This window comes from Octopus bimaculoides, chromosome 1 (assembly GCF_046866305.1).
Source record: "Octopus bimaculoides isolate indiv1 chromosome 1, ASM4686630v1, whole genome shotgun sequence".
Lineage (NCBI taxonomy): Eukaryota > Metazoa > Mollusca > Cephalopoda > Octopoda > Octopodidae > Octopus > Octopus bimaculoides.
The window spans coordinates 115553846-115575157 of record NC_142928.1 but is presented as its reverse complement, the minus strand read 5'-3'; the positions used below and the strand labels follow the sequence as shown (position 1 = coordinate 115575157).

At 35.4% G+C, this 21312-nt stretch overlaps 1 protein-coding gene across 10 annotated transcripts in view; it reads right to left on the bottom strand.

Annotated features, from left to right (window-relative positions):
• Positions 1–21312, bottom strand: part of LOC106874949 (chloride channel protein C) — a 197272-nt gene that overhangs the window by 61223 nt on the left and 114737 nt on the right. For all 10 annotated transcript variants that reach the window (XR_016242847.1, XM_089356299.1, XM_089356334.1 and 7 more), the window contains 5 exons: positions 17093–17336; positions 10671–10865; positions 8270–8355; positions 6585–6712; positions 4389–4560 (listed from right to left, as the gene is read on the bottom strand). Coding sequence is in view for 9 of the 10 variants with exons in the window: in XM_089356299.1 (XP_089212425.1) it covers positions 4389–4560; positions 6585–6712; positions 8270–8355; positions 10671–10865; positions 17093–17336 (825 nt within the window). In the remaining variant the exon portion in view is untranslated. The remainder of the gene's footprint in view (positions 1–4388; positions 4561–6584; positions 6713–8269; positions 8356–10670; positions 10866–17092; positions 17337–21312) is intronic.

Below are 21312 nucleotides of genomic sequence, written 5' to 3'. Positions count from 1 at the left end.
AAATCCAAGGCCTTTACCCCTCTGCCTCGTGGTCTCTTATACACGGGCAGCTGTGACCTCGTAAATCACACACGGAACCTAATTAGTACGTTTGATTGTTCAAGTGACATATTTGGTCACATAATTAATTTGAATATAAAAAAAAACTGTTGTAATGCATTAAGCTGCCCTTTGGAAAAAAAATTCAACGCACCTCAGATACTGGTTAAGGGTACTGTCTTTAAAGTGGTAATTTCTTTTGAATACCTGGGTACCATGGTACATGTTGATGGCAACTTAGATGCGGAAATCACTTCTCGTATTCATCAGGCAGCAAAAGCTACCATGTATGTAGATATGTATATATGATTCCCCAATAATGTCCTGACATACAATAAAGGGGTGGTAGTAATTCTATCTCTTCAACTAAATGACTGTGTGAACTGGTGGCACCTTATTCTTAAAGAAGCTGCTTTCACTCTCGTGCAATTTCTTCAAATACCATCTGTTTAATACTCTTTGCTTACTACAACCATAGAGAAATTGGTCCTTTAAATGAGCAATTCTCGAAGCTTCTGCAGTTATAGTTTATACACTGGAAGGTAAATGACTTGGCTTATCTCTTAAACTATAATCTAAAAACTTGAAAGCAATGCTATCCAAAGAACCACAACTAATGTTAACGTTTCTCCTTTTCAAGAGCTTGTCATATTTATGAGTGACGGGAAATTGTTACTTAACAGACATGAATTTCCTATCTACGTCGGTGATTACACTTATACTATAAGAACGTTTGAGGAAAATTACGTCTCTCTTTCTGTTTCTGTTATTTATTTAAGGTTATAATCCGTATATATTATTTTACCAGTGAAGCTCTTTTCTGTTAGTGTGCCGTGATAATAGACGACAGTACGTTTGAAAATGTTGCGGTAAGTGAATGGGTCGGAAATTCTCATATTCATGCTATCTCCGAGGTTGCGTACTTATTTATGGTAAATTATTGAAGGACGTGTCATTGGTACGTGTCAACAGTGGTTTTGAAAGGGGAACGAAGTGACTTCAGTATACTTTTTATTCAAATGAAACGTATTTTTTAACAGAATTTCACTAATATGTGTACATTACGGTCAAATTGAACTCTCTCATTACCTGCTATAATTGTTAATGCAGGGACCTGCTCTAGTCAGTTTATACTCTTTTACTCCTTTACTTGTTTCAGTCATTTGCCTGCGGCCATGCTGGAGCACCGCCTTTTAGTCGAGCAAATCGACCCCAGGACTTATTCTTTGGAAGCTTAGTACTTATTCTATCGGTCCCTTTGGCCGAACCGCTAGATTAAACATCTTTTCTTTGCCGAACCGCTATGTTAAACATCTTTTCTTTGCCGAACCGTTATGTTAAACATCTTTTCTTTGAAACGTCATGATATTTTAAATCCCTATTTTATTTCTAATGTTCTTATTCCTTGCATGTATTAAAAAGAACATTCAGTCTTACAGAGTGCATTTACTCTGTAGTTCTGATATCTTAATTATCTTCATGAGAAGTTACAATCCATCATGGTGTAAGTTACTTTATTCTCCGAAAATTGGTGAAGCTGATGTCGATTCACGTCCTTCATATTTTTTAAGTATTATACATATAATGAAGTTGCAGGTTGACTTAAATTTGCAGGTGAAGACACTAAATCACTCATGAACAACAACAAGGTGATGTGATGCAACGAAAGTCATCAGAAATGTTTAGCAAGAATTGCAAGTTAAAATCATTGACGACATCCTAGCATTATGCATCGCAAGTTGAAACTTTAAGAACATGAAAGAAGCAGCGGCCACATCTTCACAACATGGTTTGGGGGAAAATAAATAAAGCAGAGAAAAAAATGATAGTTCTAAAATCTCTCTAAGAGATCAACGCAGTAGTTGTGATGACAAATAATATCCTTAATCACTTCAGCATGGCTATCCGTTCGAACAGACTCTATTGCATGTTGCATGTTGCTTGTTGCAAAATCAGCGACTATGTGTTCGCTTGAAATATATATATATAGTGCAAGCAAAGGCGAGCTACTACCATCTCTAGCATACGAGGTTTCCAGTACTTATGAGTGACAAAAATAACCTGAAACCAGGACTGGTCTGCTAGAAGATGGTAGGGGTTCGCTCCCCTGCTTGCAATTTATTGGACGCAGCTCTGCATCGTTAACTAGCTAGAGATATTCTCTTGGGGTTAAAAGATCGCAGTACAGTACGTTCGATCAGACAGCCATGTTGAAGTGGCTATAAATAAAATGATAGTTATTCACTAATGACTTTGGAATGAGATAATGGGACGCTAGAGTTAAAAAAAACATATTGAAGCTGTTAAAACAGATCCTAATGAAAAGCAATATAACTATCTATCTATCTATCTATCTATCTATCTATCTATCTATCTATCTATATATATATCTGTTTATCAGTCACTTTCTTTCTTTTTTCTTTCTCTCTCTCTCTCTTTCTTTATATATATATATATATATATATATATATATATATATATATATATATATATATATATATATATCCCGGACGAGCTCATGCATTACTTTTTATGTAGGCGCAGGAGTTGTTGTGTGGTAAGTAGCTTACTTACCAACCACATGGTTCCAGGTTCAACCCCACTGCGTAGCTCCTTGGGTAAGTGTTTTCTACTATAACCTCGGGCCGCTTGTGAGTGGATTTGGTAGACGGAAGCCCGTCGTATATATATATATGTATATATATGCGTGTGTGTGTGTTTGTGTGTCTGTGTTTGTCCCTCCAACATCGCTTGACAACTGATGCTGGCGTGTTTACGTCCCCGTAACTTAGCGGTTCGGCAAAGGGACCGATAGAATAAGTCCTAGGCTTACAAAGAATAAGTCCTGGAATCGATTTGCTCGACTAAAGGCGGTGCTCCAGCATGGCCGCAGTCAAATGTCTGAAACAAGTAAAAGAATATATATATATATATATTTAGAGTGTTTTGGAAATTGCTTGATACAGTTATAATATTTGGTGAGAAGATTTTTTCTCAAAGTATTAATATTGAGAAAAGAGTTAAGATTGAGAAAAGTCGAAAGACATTAACCTTTGGGAAGAGATTTCACAAAACGTGTGTGGGTTTTGCTTTTAGAGATGTGCACGCGCTTTCAGTTCTTAACGTTTTCAAGCACGTGTAAGTTGTTTTCAGTAAAATTGTTGTTGACTATTTCCAGTTTAGTTTCGGACTCAGAAATCTTATGAAATGTTCTACTTTTGCTTTCCGGAGAAGGTCGTTCTCTTCATTTATTTTATGAACAGGGAAAATTCTAAATTTTCCTTGTGCACTGGTGTTCAGATGACCACTACATGGTATGCATCTGAGTACGGGATGTATTATTTGAAGTCTGCACATTTACATGGTTGGTTAGTTTCGTTTTTGTTTCCCCAATATAATGTTCGTCGCATCGTAGGCATGTGATACAATATTTCAGGTTTTTGCTTTTACAGTTCATATTTGCATTCGGCTTTAATTCTTTCCATTCTTTAATTTTTTGGCTGTTCCTTGTTTTATTAAATCACATGTCCCACACCGGGGGTCTCCACATTTGGTAACTTACATCATTTCTTCCTTTGATGCAAACATTGCTTTTCTTAGAAGGTTCTTCAGATTTGGTGGTTGCCTTCGGTTGTTGATTATTTGCTTTTCCTTGATTATTTGTCGGAGACATGGGGACAAAGCCCACATACTGTTTGTGAAATCTCTTCCCAAAGGTTAGTTAGTGTCTTTTGACTTTCTCAAAAGGTTCTTTTCTCAGTCTTAACTCTTTGAGAAAAAATCTCCTTTCCAAATATATGTGTATATATATACATACATACATACATATATATATATATATATATATATATATATATATATATATATATATATACATACGCATATGTGTGCATGCGTGTGCGTATATATATATGTGTGTGTGTGTGTGTGTGTACGTACGTACATATGTATGTGTGCATGCATAAAGGTATGAGATGAGATGAGAGTATTAATAGATTTAAATAGCATAACTCAGCACACTAGTATAATCTATTTCATGATTGTCAGCTATATTGTTCAAATATTAATTGGTATTGTGAGAATTTAGCATCTAACATCTAACAAATATCAAACTTATTAAACCACAATTTTGCATACTATAACATATTGAGGTAGCCATTATACAGCTATCTAACAAGACTGTAACTGCAAAAAATACAGGTTAAAAGTATCTTTCTTTACACCTCACAGAAAACTACCGATAGCCACCAATGTGTCAGTGAAGACGCGATTAAATACATTGGTTTAAATTTTCTGCAGAACAAAATATTAATAACAATATCATATTATGACAAAAGACGACAACTTACACAGCTGGGACGAGGATGCCACATGCAACAGCTGTTCCTGACGCCCAACTAACAAAAAAGAAATGCAGGAACAGTACGCATGTTAAAGAAGCAAATCCGAAATTAAGATGTGTATTTCTTGAAAATAAATTTTTCACTGCGTCTTCTCCAGCTAGATGTAATAAGGTGGCAACTGCAATGCAAATATGAAAGAATTTGTTCTTGCCATACATAAATTTATTTCACACTAATAAACTACAATTCTACAACTAAATGTAGAACAACTTTGGTTTCAAGTTTAAACGACTTAAATATGAAGAATTAGATAAAACAGCATATGTGAGATGCATGTCAATGAAATCATCATACATATGTGCAAGAATTTCTCGTTTTGTGGAAGTAATGCATTCCCGAAACTTGCCGTAACATGAAAACACGTAAATCGAAACAACATATTTTCGCGTTGATCTGAATGTTATAAGATGATAATAGTACCGATGGAGGTTTGCAGAAAGAAAAAAACAAAACAGTAACACATCCACTTTTATGCATGAAAATATCAACTTCTAAAGGGACATGGTACTGTATGTACACATGAAAGCAATTGAAGAGGAATGCTTTTAAGAATAAATAATTATAAATAAGATAAATAGGGTACGTTCTTACCATAAAAATTATGGCTCCGTGAGAGTGGGGGAATGAGAGTTTCTAGGGCGACGAGGAACACTGTCTTCTCTCGTATAGTTCATCATCCCCACCATCTATTTGAGAGGCGCAGAAATAGTTTGGTGTCTCTTTGTACAGCTCAGTGTAGGAACTGAGCTCTTTGTAAACACCTTAATGAGTCATAGCAGAACCTTGTTCTTGAAGAATCATAGAAAAGCTCAGAATTTCTAAGTAAATAGTATCAATTGTACTTGTGAATATTTCCAAGGTATTTTCACAGTGTCACTAGAAGGATCTCCTTACATATTTTGTTGAATTACGGTATCACAGATACAATTCATATAACCATCATCACCTTCATGCATGAAGACTTTTCAGACTTTATGCAAAGCACAGGCGGTTCTACAAAAGAGTTTTCTGCAACATTACAATACCTTCAGAAAGGAATTCTGGCTCCTTTTTTTTTATAATTTTAGTGGTTTGCATCTTAAGGCAAAGCCTTAATCCCCCGTCTTGACCAGATCTTTTATCAAGTAAAACCGATCAAGACATCAAAAGTCCTTGTGTCTTTCTGACCAGATCTATGATCTTCCTCTCACTGCTACTGCTCTTTTGTATAAAAATTATTATTATCATCCCTTGAGAACACTACAGATAAAGTCTGTTATTAAATGCAAAGAATAGTGAATGCACAACCAACAATGTAGATATAAGCCGCCGTCGAATTCGTTTCAATGACTTTTGGACTGGGCGATATGTTGTGTTCTCGAGCAAGGAACATCAATTCACGTTGCTCCAAGATACTCACTTGAAAAAGATTACTAGTACTTTGATGTAGCTCTCCATCTGTCCTGATATCGCATTTTCAATATGCCATAAGGTGTAAGGCGGCGAGCTGGCAGAAACGTTAGCGGCATTTCGTCTATCTTTACACTCTGAGTTCAAATTCCACCGAGGTTTACTTTGCCTTTCATCCTTCCCTTAAAATTTCAGACCTTGTGCCTAGAGTAGAAAAGAATATTCCATAAGGTCGAGCGCTGGGAGAACCTACAAAGTGCCTGCGACAACATAGGTGCTTAAAAATACAAGCTACAACTTGCAAGTGACAGATAAGCTTTTCAGTCTTTAGAGGCTCTGAAATCCTTCTTTTGCCGTTTTCTTATCGTTTATTCTACTTCCTTACTAGATATCTTCAAGTTTTAAATTTCCAAACAATTCCTTATTGCCACAGATTGCAGGTTGTAGGTAATTAAACACCTTGTTTGTAATGTTGACTTGATTAAAATTTCCCATTGTGTTTTCAGTAAAGCAAACGTGTGTTTAGTTCATATCTTTTCTTGAGGAGGGGGGTCTTCTATCTAAAATCAAAGAGCTTCTTTGCATTGTTACTTTATGCTGCAATGTATGTATGTCTCCTAAAGTGTTTGAAAGGTCCGGTGATTATGAAACCTTTAGACCTTTTTTAAATTCCTTTCAATATTCTAACTCTTTCGCAATTTTATCGGAATCGGTTCGCTTTTATCTTGACATAAGAAACAATATACCACGTACCTTCATTATATGTTCCATTAGTGTACCAAATAGTTCCAATTTTGTTCATGGAGCCTTTGTTACATTTATAACGTATCACATTTGGTTCTGCTTCAGGATCTGCCCTGGTGTCATTATAACATCCATAACTGCGAAATTAATTATGACAAATAAAATATACAATCTGTCATTCGTACAGGCTTAGGTTTGTTGACTTGGATACTCTGACTCAACGAAACTATGGCGATAGCCTAATTAGGATATCTACTTGAACTTTGTAGTTTTTGTTAGAACTCTTGGTCTGGAAATCCGTGTATGAATGATAAGAGACAAGTCAGTAATACCTGGAGCGTAGTTAACTAGCTGCTGTTTAGCTACAGATCAGTACTTGCAGCATGTGTGTAATCAACAGTAAAAAATACTAATATCATAACTTTAGGTAAAGAATATATGAATAGATACTCCGAGTATACAGCTGCTCCATGTGAACAAAGTGCAGCTGGGCAGGAATTTGGTAGAGAAACATGGCTACATATTCTGCAAGTTGTGTGTTGGTACATATCCTGCAAGCTTGAGAATATGAACAACATTGACACAATAGTTTGCATTGCACATGGTACTCATGCCTTCGATAACCTGGAACAAATACAATTATTAAGTCCCCGATTAACAAGTAGAGCAAGGATACATGCAACCCCCCAAGTTGTGATACAAAATATCGATTGTGCCTACCAACATAGACGATACCACCAGCAGCTGTCCACAAATTTTCGCAGGGTACTACTTTCCCATGAGATACGACATTTTTGCAAAAATCTTTCACAATCCAATCCAAATGAAGGATTGTTCTAACGGCCATACTAAAGGCTCAACAAAAACAGTGTGTGTCTATAGCTTTAATCATAACGAAAAATGATGGAACCTGATGTAAACACATAAGTCAAGTATCGTTGAACGGGTTACAGAGCAAAATACGTATACTTTTGTAGAGATCAGCTGCTCGGTGGATGAATGACTCGTCTAAGATTGAAAATAGATACAACTTCTATAGTGAAATTATAGTTCTTATATCCAGATTATTGACTTTCAGTTGTACCTATTATTTTAGATGTACTGAATAACAGATTAACATTAAAGCTTAGAAATGCTGGGTTTGCTAAGAAAAAACAACCCGATTCGTAAAATTTCAGATATTCTTTACTGTTACATTTACATATGGAACACACGAATACGCACACAGATATAAACATTAACGAAGCACAAACATATGTGTACTAAAGTGATATGCAGAACCACGAGATAATTGCAAGTTTATTTCCATGAGCACCTACATTTATGTACACACTAATTCATTTACATATCCACAAACCCCAAGAACTCTAATGACTAAAATTCAAGTTTGGATTCTGCGAAGCAAAACCTTAAAACAATATCATGAAGTTATAAGCTAACTTTTACACTCACCATTGTTATAATGAAAATACTACTCATGGAACTTTGTTTCTCTGTAAGTGACATGTTCGTTTTATAAGAAGAATTCTAAATATTAAAAAAATATCATAACCATTGGGATAACAAATCCGTCTCCAGACAAATGACGTCAAATAAAAATACCAGTGCACAGAAATTACGTTTTAATCATTAAACTTTCACTTTCTTTATATTTTTATTGTATTTTACTGTTACAATCACATATTTTTACTTACGTTGTATTTCCGTCTTTTGTTAAACAGGTGAAATGTGTGCAACCGAAGCTGTCAGGTACATACATATACACTGTCGATATTATCACCTAGTCAAGAATATATATGGATTAGTACATAACTATATACTTATATAGATATAAATGTAAAACAAATCAGCTAAAAATAGTACGTATCTTTATTAAAATATTGGTTTCATATTTTGGTCAGGGATTTGGGGTTAGAGGGAAATGCGATTATATCGACCCTAGTGTTCAACTGATACTTATTTTATCGACCCCGAAAGGATGAAACTCAAAGTGGACCTCGGTGGAATTTGAACTAAGAGCGTACAAACGGACAAAATGTCGCAAAGCATTTTACGCGGCATGTTAACTATTCTGCAGCTTTTTTCTCAATTAAAATATTGTTGTCTAACTTGTCATTGTAATACTTGAATCAAAACGTTTAGTATAGAAATATTTAACATTGTGAGTAATAGCAAAACAAATAAAGAAAATTATGCCATGAAGAAAAGGCAATAATTAATATTATTTTAAGCATTTAAACATTAGTATGGAAGATAAAATTCAGATAAGTTTTGGTTTTATTAAACCTCCATATCAACGCATAAACTTTGTCGTACTCGACTAAGTAGATAAGAAATGAATCATCTGATGTACCATAATCTTCTTCAATAATTATGAAAATTGTAATATTAATTTATGTGTTGTTATTTACGCAAGATGTAGTTTCTGCAAAGTTCATTTTTGTATTCAAAAGCTTTGAATATTAAATCCCATCATGTCAGTGAAACATGTTCTATAATAAAGTATAACTTAAAAGGCACCGGAAACTGTTGCGACTGAATCTAGTTTGTCGAAAAATATGTCACATGGAGAGATAATAAATACTGTACTATATTTTTATAAAATATATATGGGTTGGACAAATTAATGGAAACGCCTTACTAAATAAGAGTTTTATTATTTAGTAAGGAGTTGACCCGCCTTTGGCTGCAATAACTGCTGTGATACGTCCAGGAAAAGACTCATACAGCTTTTGAACAGTTGCGAGAGATATTTTCAGCCAACCATCAACAAAAAAAAAAAAAAATCCAGCTCCTTCAGTGACATTGGAGGAGGGAAGTGATTCCTTACTTGTTGCTCGAAAGTAACACCATGAATGTACAATAATGATTAGATCTGGTGATTGTATGGGCCAATGTAAGTGTTCCACTTCACGTCTGTGTTCTTGAAACCAATTTTTAATCACTGCAGCAGTGTGAATTGGCACATTATCGTCTTGGAAGATTACTTCACCATTACGAAATAATGGCTGCACCATAGGATGAACTTGGTCGCCCAAGATTTGTAAATACGTCTGAAATTTCATCCTGCCATTCAGTGCAACTGTAGGACCAAGTGAAATACAAGATATCGCTTTCCAAATCATAACAGACCCACCTCCATACTTAACGGCAGGGACCAAGCAGTAGGACGATAAGCTTCTTTGGGCTGCCTCCAGACTTAAACCCGTCCAGAGCTTGGGAAAAGCATGAAAGACTATTCATCTTCCGTTGATCTATTGGCCACTTCTGATGATATTCTAACCTGAATCACTCTTTTCAGAGTTCACTTTCCCTTGCTTTTGGAATGTAATAATTAAACTGAAGCACCAGCCCTCCGAGTTCGAACAAATTTCCCTTGTTTAAAATCAGTAAGGTCGCACATTATATATAAGTACAATTAACTGAAAAAAGATAAGGTATAAGGTTATAAACATTAAGTTCTAGATGCCAGAAGTGCATTTACATATCTCTTGCAAGCATTCCAAATTGTGATAAACGAATAATTTTGATTAGAAAATACAGCACTGGTGTTTCCATTATTTTGTTCATTTATACATTCATCTATGCACCCGAATACACGTTAGTGTAGACAACTTGCACTCCTTTCAAAATATCCCCCAAAGGTTGTATAGTTACATAGTAATTAACCACGCAGAGTGTACACACTTTTATACAAATAGGAAAGAAATATTTAGCTGAATCAAATTTGGAATACATTATAAATAGCTCCCACTTGTTTGTTTGTCCAGACACACAAATTTAGTATACTTTCGCTGGCAAAAGTGTAAAAGTGAAGAAACAATTCAAATCAATCCAACATTTTCATGTAACATAGAGATAAAAAATCTATTGTATAACAGACTAATATTATTTGTACCTCTTACACAAGACCTGCGGCATGAAATGCATTTATTGGATTATCATGTAAGGTAGATTTTCACTTATAATTGATTCAAGATCTCAATCGTGCACAATTCATATCAAGCAGATCCTGTGTATGAACAACATTTTATGCTAACGAAATTATTGTTTATATCTGTATAAAGAAGAAAAAACGAAAGGGTGTTTCCATACCATGCAAATTATAGGTTCGATGCAGTGAATAATTTTAGCCATTATTGGTTTCGGCAATTTGAAAAATATCCTTTTCCGCATTCTCGCCATCTTCAGTTTGAAAAATGTAAAGAACGCGCCTAAAATCCCACCAATTATCCCAATAATTATAGTTGGTATAAACAGCAGCAAGTTGATATTTATCCCTGTAGCAATCTACAAAATAATAACAATAATAATAATAATAATAATAATAATAATAATAATAATAATAATAATAATAAGGGAAAAAAACAGTATCAGAAGGTATCGAGAGGAATATAAAGGAAATAAGAATAGTGTTCAGCAGAACTGTCACAAAAGATTTGCCTCATTGGTACAACCAGAATAACTAGGAAAGTATTATGTAGTTGTAAAGAAGAAATAGCATGGTACTGTAGGCAGCTACGCATGCAAGACTCCAGGAGTTACAACAAAGCCTCAATTTATAATAATAATAATAATAATAATAACAATAATAATAATAGTAATAATAAATGAAACACAGCTTGAAAGTCTTGTGCATACTCTCCTCATTTTCTGAAATGACGCAGAATCGTCATCACGCCGGGCGAAATGCTTTGCAGTATTTCGCCTGCTGTTACGTTCTGAGTTCAAATTCCGCCGAGGTTGACTTTGCCTTTCATCCTTTCGGGGTCGATTAAATAAGTACCAGTTACACACTGAGTCGATGTAATCGACTTAATCCCTTTGTCCGTCCTTATTTGTCCCCTCTATGTTTAGCTCCCTGTGGTCAATAGAGAAATAAATACATATTAAGAAAAAAACCGGTGAGTCCACACAAAGGTCATAGATACCATGTGACGTGTGATTTTTTAATTATTTAAGCAAATATAGAGCATTTGTTATATGTTCATTAGGAGTTCAATACATGACACTCGCCACTTCAATAAGAAAGTCGATTCAGTGGGTTTCTTTTTCTGCCGGATCGCCAGTTTACTCCAATCATCATCTCGTCGACTCTATGCGTTTGTGGTTCGGGTTTCTCTAACTTGACGCCATAGTTGTTATTGCTTAATCTCGAGTCAATTCCTACTTGGGCGGGTTGACAACTGTCCATTGACGGGAGCAATTGGTCGAAACTAGTTACCCAGTTTTTGCTTTCGTTTGCGACGGTCGCTATATTCGCACCTTTCTGTGCCAGATATATAACGAGACTTGCTTTTTTCATGCATTTGTTGCAGTACCAGACGTTAGTAAACGGTATGAATCGTGGATTGCAGCTGGTACGTAATGGTCATCCAAATAACCTTTCCCCAAGAGAAGCAGCTTTCCCGCTTGATGAAGAACGATGATTGAGTAGAACTCGCTGTAAGTAAGGATACCAATCGTCAACGACAGGAATCCATGCAGATGAGGCACGTTGGAGAGTTTCGCTCGGCTTGCCCATTTGACTGTGGATGATAAGTAGGTGTATATATACTCTCTATGCTAAGGATCGATAACCAACCTTTCATTGCTGTAAATTCAGGTCTCTGACCGAAAGGATGCATGAAGCATATTTTTATATTTTCCTTCTCGCGTGAGGTGCAAGAGATGGCATTGATGTAATTGGAATACGAATTGACAACAATGAGTAAATTGCTAACGCGGTTCATGAAAACCCAATCCATGTGAGTACGTTCCCAAAGACCATCCTTATTCCACGTCGGTGTCGAATCAGCTTTCGTACTTCGATTCTGTTGACAAGCAACACAGTTAGGAATGAAGGTAGTCACATCCCAAGACATGTTTGGCCACAATAATCAAGAAAAATTTTATTGAGCAAATGTGTATCATAACTATCGCTAAGTACACTGTAGCGTAGTTGTTAGGGAACAAACATTCTCGTTCGCAAATATAGAATTCCATCTTCCATTGTTAGTTTATCACTCATGCGTTTCAAAAGGGAGGTCGCACTTGTTTCGCGATGTCCATTTTGCGGTTATGATTCTACGTTTGATTCGCTGTCATATTCAGTAATATTTTTCACATGATCGATGTACGTGGCTCCGAATGGAATGTCACTCACTTGCTCAACTGCAAAGACAATTCCCTCTTGTTCGCTGCTTGCAATCTCAACATTGCGTCAACATAAGGAATTTTAGAGCCAAAGATATGCGACATGTCAAAATCTAACGCTATCAGTTGAATAGCCCATCGTCTGCTTCTTTCAGAAACATTCGTGGAAGATATATCTTAAAGGTCTATGATCCGTATTGAGTTTGAGCCTTTTACCTAGCAGGAATTGTTGGAGACCGGTGACGGCCCATACGATGCCAAATGCGCTCGATATTTAACCAATTAGATTCAGCAGGTGTCAATTATCTCGACACATATAGAACAGCGTGACCATTTTGTGGATGTATTGCCACAATACTGTTCACTGAGGCATCCATCGTCAGCTCGGTAGGTAATTTAGGATCAACTGACTTCAACGCTGGTTCTTTGTATAGCTCGTCTTTAATATTCTCAAATTCATGTTGGCACTTGTCTGTCCACTGAAAACGATCGGCAGTAGTTAGTTTCTGTATGCTAGTTGTTTTCTTACTGAAATTTGAAATGAATCGCCCAAGTATCCGATTAGTGCAAGAAAGGATTAAAGTTCCTCAGTATTTTTTTGGATGATTTAATGCCCTGACTCTGTAATCACATAACCAAGCATACCCCTCTTTTAGTAGTGATGGTACAGAGCTTCTGACTATTCTCATCGAGCTCGATATGCCAATATACGTCGGTTAAGTCAATCTTACCGAAGAATCTTGCACCGCTGATCTTGCTGAACGTGGTTTCTGTTTGTGGCAAAGGATAAGCTTCCGTGCATATCTTTTCATTTAGGTGAACTTTGAAGTTGGGACACATATGCAGTCATCCATTTTTCTTTCTAACACACATGACTGGAGAAGTAACACTATGCCACTCGGAGCGTATTTTTAATTACACCTTCCAATGCATCTATTTCCTGTACTACATCTTCCTCGAGAGTAATAGGTACGATTCTGGCAGCACAGAATTTATCAGAGGCATTAGGTATTTATTTAACAGAAGCTTGCACTCCTTTTATTGTCGGCAGAAATTACTCAACGCCGCAAATTGTTTCAGTATTGAGCAGGTCACGACCTAGTAGACCATACCTGCAGTCACCTTTAATTATTTTGAAAGTATGGAGTAATTGCTGACCTACACGTTTCACAGTAAGCCAAATGTCCCCAGTGCATTCCATGCGATGCCCATCGTACGATTCGTATGAAGAATGTTGCCGTGTGATCGTCACGCCGATATCCTTTGTTATTGAGGATGAGATACTGCTGCAGGGTGCACCCTATCATGCATCATGTCTATCATGTACCCACTACTGAGTGAGACAGATTCAAACATAGGCTTTTCCGATGCGTGACATATAAGTGCGCAACTAATACTCATTTAATCGACCACGAAAGGATGAAAGGTAAAGTCAACCACGGCTGAATTTGAACTCAGAACGTACAGACCGGCGAAATACCGCTAAGCATTTTCCCCGGTGTACCAACGATTCTGCCAGCTCGCCGCCTTCATAGTCGACCTCATTATTCATATGTCTATCGATCTATTTTAGAGCCAGCTATTCTGCTCTGTCTTCAGCAATGTTCAGCAATTTATTCTATTATATCCAACGTGGTCATAATATTTCTTATTGAGACTATTTCTGCCCTTCGATACGAATGCAGTAAACAGCCTATCGTCCTATCGGATCTTAAGAGGCTGTAGACAGAAGTTATATATCAATTTTATTTATCAATCCTGAGTCATTAATTTTTTAGAACGTGTTACGTGATAGAAAGCGCATTCTTTTCCTTGCATCAACACGAATACCTCAGCTATATTATATGTTGATTTTATTGCAGCTGTTATGAATACAGAATGATTCAACAACTGGGTACGACTTGGTAGTTCATTAGTCCAACCTATTTTCTTTTCGAATACTCTATACTAGTTTACTACTAGGTATAACATCTACAAACCTTACGTCCTTGAATTTTCTGCTTAAAAATTCTAGACAATGTCAATTGTCTAGAATTTTTACATTTCTGTCTAACTTTTTCTGAAATTTGTTGTGGCGCACGGCACATATTCAATTTTCATCATAGCTGATGACATTCACTAATGTTTTCTTGATTTCTTTATACAGTCCAATCTGGTTTGTTGATTAAAATTGCATCATCCGGATGGAATTTCGTGAATGCCGTTGCAGTTGGCAGAACTGACCTATGTCTGCTGTTTGGACGCTTATTATTGTGTTCTCCAGCATAGAAAGGAAAAATCAGGTTTTCAGTAGCGACATGCTTCAGATTTTGTGAAGAGAACAGCTGTATTTTGTCCTCTACAGTTTCTAACCATAGTTCGTTATTTAGATTGGGAGTATTAAATGATGGATGTAGTTTGCTGCTATTCAGTTTTATTCAAAATGCCTTAAATCTATTCATGGATATAAGAATTACACGAAAAAATATTTCTATTTCATTCGCTTCGATTGAAATCGATATGTGAATCATGTGTATGAACATAAATGTGTTTGATTTTTTAAAAGCATTGATTCGAAATAGATGGTTACTATATTTACTGACAATAGGGGTCTCATTTTCTATTTCCATTTGTTTCATCATTCTGCTTTAAAAACTGCACAGAATAGCTTCCGTGAAACACTACTAGGGAATTATAAGATGCATAGGGATTTTGCTTTCTTAAAGATTATGCCTTCGTATCCATTTCAGTAGTAGTAGTAGTAGTAGTAGTAGTAGTAGTAGTAGTAGTAGTAGTAGTAGTAGTAGTAGTAGCAGCAGCAGCAACAGCAGCAGAAACAGCAGCAGCTACTACGGTGCTTTTTAATAATCTAAACGTGTCACATTTGTTTCCCTTAAAACTTTGCATTGATTTTTCTGTTTGATTACACCGTGTAACGCGATTTTTATCCCTGGATAGCAACTGTTATTTCCTATTTGCTTACCTCTAGAAAGCATGAAAAATGGTTAATATTTCCTTTAAACTTTGCTTTTGTTACATTTATTCAAGCTCAAAAATATCTCTCAAAACATGGCTATGCTGCTCTCCCACTATTTCAGCTCATGATCAGAGATGCAAATATTGTCAACCACTGAGGGACATGCTCATCTGGTTAAGGTCAAGCAAATGTATAGTATTGAGCAGAATATTTACTATAACAATATTTCTGCTTCAGCATCTCAGCGTTGAATATGTCTGAAATGTAATAAAATATAGGTAAGTTTCAAAACATTGATGTCCCGGTCACAAAAGCAGAGTTGTCATTTCCTTTGAAATGGGAAACAAATAGGAAATAACACTTACTGATAAAAGACAAAAAAAAAAATTAATAGTTTGTTACAAAGTGTTATTACATATAGTATAATGATAACTTCTATACACTGCAATATATCGGCTACGTGCTTTTGCTATGTGTGGGGAGATTAATTCGATTGAAAACAAATCAAATAGGATGCAAAATATTATTTTTTTATTTTTACTCTCATTTGGACTTCGTTTCTTTAAACCTTGACGCTCAGTCAGAAGCGCGTGGTTATCGGTTCCATTAGATCACACATTTGATGGAGAAATGATATCAAGGAAGGTGTAATGAAGCAATGATTGGCCGATTACTTTTAAAACTTAGTTCGGGAAAATAGTTGAGACCACAAGAGGCAGCGACAGTCCAATGTCCACATCTTAGTTTATTGATGCTTCTGAGTCATTGTATCACCATATATCGTGATTATTGCAGTTTTGTTGCATTATTCGTAATTGCTCTTCATGTTATATAATGCGATTTCTATATGCTACATGATGTAATTGAAAGTACAATTAATTGTGTTATAATAAATATTTTTAGGATTTTTCATGTAAGTTTTTTTCGTATATAAAAACTAAAGTCAGTTTATTGTGATCAGCATATCAAACGTGATAGAAAAGCACAAACATTGGGAGTAAAATATAACATTCATAAAAATCTGTTACCTAGTGTAACAGATTACTACGAGCCCAGAACTTCGAACATGCTCCCAAAACAAATACTCATCTTATAAAATTTACTACTTTTGTGAGCTTTATCTATGAATGACATCTAACATCTATGAGTGAAGATATTGATACGACTCTTATAGACCACCCACTAAAAGTATTTATTTTGCGATTCAAACAATTTAGTGCGTTTCGTATTTTATCAATTACAAAACTTAGATAAAACATGTAAGAACATGCATTAATATCTTATAGGTTACCAAAGAAAAAGAAAAAAAATGGAATTGAGGTTTAATGAAGCCGTCTTGTACTGCATATTAATACTAATAGCATCATATGTTAAAGAACATGCTTTGATGTACACAATCACAAAATAAATATTTAACTATACATACATGAAATAATACATAGTGTTCTTTCTCAAAATGTCCAAAGGTGCCGACATGTTGATACCCATGAAAAGCTGAGTTCAAAAGGTCAGTCACAAATGTGGCTACCATACAACAAAAGAATATTTGCCAAGACAGAGATTTCGTCCAAAATGAAGAAACTTCTTCCATTGAGAAAAGAAGGCCTCCAATTGGCGCTCCAAATGCTGAAGCAATACCAGCAGCAGCTCCAGCAGAAATGAAGTTTCGCCTGAAATTGAAATAGGTATTGGCATAAAAATGTACAGATTTAATAAATTATTAAATATTTATATATTCTAGATTGAGACAAGTCTGACCGATAACAAGAAATAAAACAAATAGATGAAAAAGTTTTACGAAAGGCAAATCTTTTAAGTTATCGAAGTTATATCATACGAAAATCTTTTGGATCGCTTTACTGCATGAGTAACAAAAGCAAAATCATATTTCATGTGTAATGAATAAATGCTGTAAACAAATTTCCCTTAAAATAATAAACATATTGTCGCAAAATTTATAATTTATACTTTCAAAATTTAGATTAGAAATTTCAAACTAATGAGCTAAATATATTTTCAGTAGCGTGAGCATGGAAAAAAAATCTTAAGAACTGAAATTCAGACTCTAATGAAAATTACAAAGAGAGCCTGGAATGTGAGATTCGACAGTAATTCGATTAAAATTTCACTTATTTATACTAAATATCGTTTCCAAATGCAATGTATATATATATATATTGCTTCGATCGCGTTCTTTTGGCTATAGAATTTTTTCTGATTGCATTAATCTCTATTAAAATATTTTAGATCTATCGATTTGGAATCTGAAACTGTTGAAAATGTTTAAAAGATATTTTGTAGCAATATTTATAACCCAGGAATTTAGAATCTATGAATGAAAGTGCTGAACATATTGTAATATTAGCCTTGTAAGTAAAACTGAATAAAACTAAAAAGGCAAATAAGCACATGTCTCTTGAAAGGTTTTCCATGGATACTGATAACTTAACACAAAAAAGTGATATAAATATATAGGAATGTATGAAACATGATTATATAGATATAACTATTGATAAAAACGTCAACTAATACATCTTTAATTTGATGGATCTAGAGGCAATGGCAATTACCATTTAGTACAGGAAAGACATCGACATGGGTGGAATTCCAGATGGAGAAATATTCTGGGAAGGAAAGCCTGGGTGTAATGATCAGTACGACGCCTATGGGCGAGACTGAACACAAGTTGTGAAGCGGCTTTTCTTTCTTTGAAAGTGATCAGGATATTTGAGTGTACAGCAGCAGAGGCCGTCCCATACTAAAAAATACTGAGTGTCCCTACAGTCACAAAACACGTGCAAGTGAAAGGAACATTAACATCGGTTACACAAATGCATTAGCAGAACAGACTAAGGATGAATATATGATTAACTTGAGCCATGCAGAAGCAGCAGATGCATCACTCATTGAAAATACACAAATCCTGCATATACATATAGTACATGAACCAAATTAACCATAGTTAAATAATGGGTGACATATAAAAAAAAACATAAAAAAAACATAAAACAGAATAATACATATACCACACTTAACCAAATCGTTGTCCTTACAATATATTTCAAGAACACCAGAATGAAAAACTTACGCATCGACATAAAAAACCAAAGCCGAAACCTGAGAAATGCTTCACACAAACAATATACTATACGAATTTAAATGAAAACATCCGAGTCGTGAACATCATAAGACAAACATCGACAATTTGATAGGTTTTCTATGTATTTACATCAAGACATGGTAACATATTATAAGCACATGACACATAAAAAAAAATATTTGCATAACTTTAGTTGAATGCAAGCATAAAATAGAAGGAGTCATAGCTATAGAAGACATATTGATATCAAATTACGAAGCAGAAATGGTTACACAGATACGACATACGTAAAATTGATAATAAAATCAAGAGGAAGTTACTGCTTTTTCATTATTCCCAAGGTCCTTCGACATCTATGACAAAGGCTAAATAACAATGCTACAAATATAATCATTTTACTTGAATAATACGGCTGAGGAACGTTTGAGATGTTGAGGGACTTAGGAAAGCTATTGTTTCAAACTAAGCATAAGGGAATAACTAGGAAGTGAGAAAATACTTAAACAAAAAAATATTAAACTCGAATATTCGTGTTTTTATGTAAAATGTTCAAGGGAATGATGTTCTTATATTTAGAGTGCGACGAGTATTTGAGGATACTTAATTATCAGTATATTACTTTCTTCAAACTAATTAACGGAGTTTTATTTATTTCGAATCCACCATAAAAGGCTGACACAAGAAATGAAAAGACATACAATCATTGATATCTTACGTGTGAAACATGGCCATTTAAAAATTGCTAAATTTCTAAATATTATAAAATGTACTCAAAGTTCGGGTGGAATTAGAAGCTTCTTACAGGAATGTTTCAACTGTATCAAAGGAAAAGAAAACATCCTAAATGTCCGGACAATATAGAGACACCGCAATTCGTCTAACGACTTCAAAGCATAATCGATGGTCCTGAAATATCAATGAGGGCCATCACCAAAGAACTTTAGATATCGGAGTGTTCTACCTGAATTGCAGTTCATGAGGATATATTACTGAGAAGAGGCCAATTCTTGTTTGCAAAGACACGCGAAAACCGTTTGATCCGTGCGAAGGTTAAAACAGTCACGCACATATTTTGATTCTTCTCTGATCAGACAATCTTCAACCAAGACTAAATGTTTAACAGGAGAGATGACTGATAGTTAAGTGCAGATCATTCCGATGTCCCCATAGTGATGCCACTAAGTTTCCAGCAACTGTGATGATTTTAGGAGAGGTGAATAACGTAGCTCGTTTCATGCCACCTCACATCTTTCCAAAGGGTCCTTGAATTTATGTTGCGTACGCTGACGTGCTGGTGACAGTTGTTAAGCTTTGCATGGATTATGTAGGGATTAGAAGGCCACAAGTATTTCGATAAAACTCAACATCATCTAAAGAATTTCATATATTACAATGTATAATACCTAACTTGTGACCTCCAAACTTGCTAGATATATTTCCCATTGACTACTACATTTGGAGCGTTGCTGAAAAGGAGACTACTCGATATTTTCACAATACCTTAGCTTCACCGAATGTCGCCATTCTCCAAGTGATGTCCGAAACTGAAATCGGATTCATAGAACAATCGACAGCATTTACACAAATGTTTATTAAAAAACATATTTGGATCATAGTAAATTAGAGATTACCAAGTATGTCCTCAAATACCTCCCGCCCCTATATACAAATATATATTTGTATATCATATGTACAAATACATATATATATATTTCTATATCATATGCACACACACACACACACACACATACACGTGCACACACACACACACATACATACATACATACATACATACATACATACATACATACATACATACATACATACTCCTTCTCGAGGAAAATCTGGAGTAATTTAACCAAGATGCTCTGTGGCTGGAAGAAATCCGAAAAAGTGATTGCTCCTGCGTTACACCCAAGACATAACATTGATGGTGAAACTTTTGCAACTATGATACAGAAACTCCAGGATGGAAAAACACTTGAAAAAGACCTGATTGTTGAATATTGGTACAAGAAGCTAACATTCTACCATATTTTATCAATCTGTACCGGCAAGCTTTCATTGGGAACAGTTGCATACCCCGCTGGTTTTTCTCTAACAGAGACAAAATTGATACCCAAATGCAGAACCACCCACATGGGAAAAAGAAAACAAAAAAAAAACTACCGGCCAATTGCATGCCAGAACGTAATGTATAAAATATATACAGCATTAAATGGTTCTCCGGGACCATTGGGAAACCAATAACTTTATCACGGCAGAACAAGCAACTGGGAGGAAGGGAATCTGGGGATGTGCCGAGCAATTGTTAATCAACAAAACTGTGATGTCAGAGGTGCGAGAGCATAGGAGGAACTTAGTGTCAATGCGGCTAGATTACAAGAAAACCTTTGACTCTGTTCCCCACTCATGGATGCTAAAAGCCCTTCAACTTGCTAAAGTTCCAGTGAGAATAGTCAAAGCCATAGTCGACTTTACTTCATCGTGGGCCACCATCTTGAAATTAAATGCAAAGAGTGGCAGCATTATCACCGATAGAATAC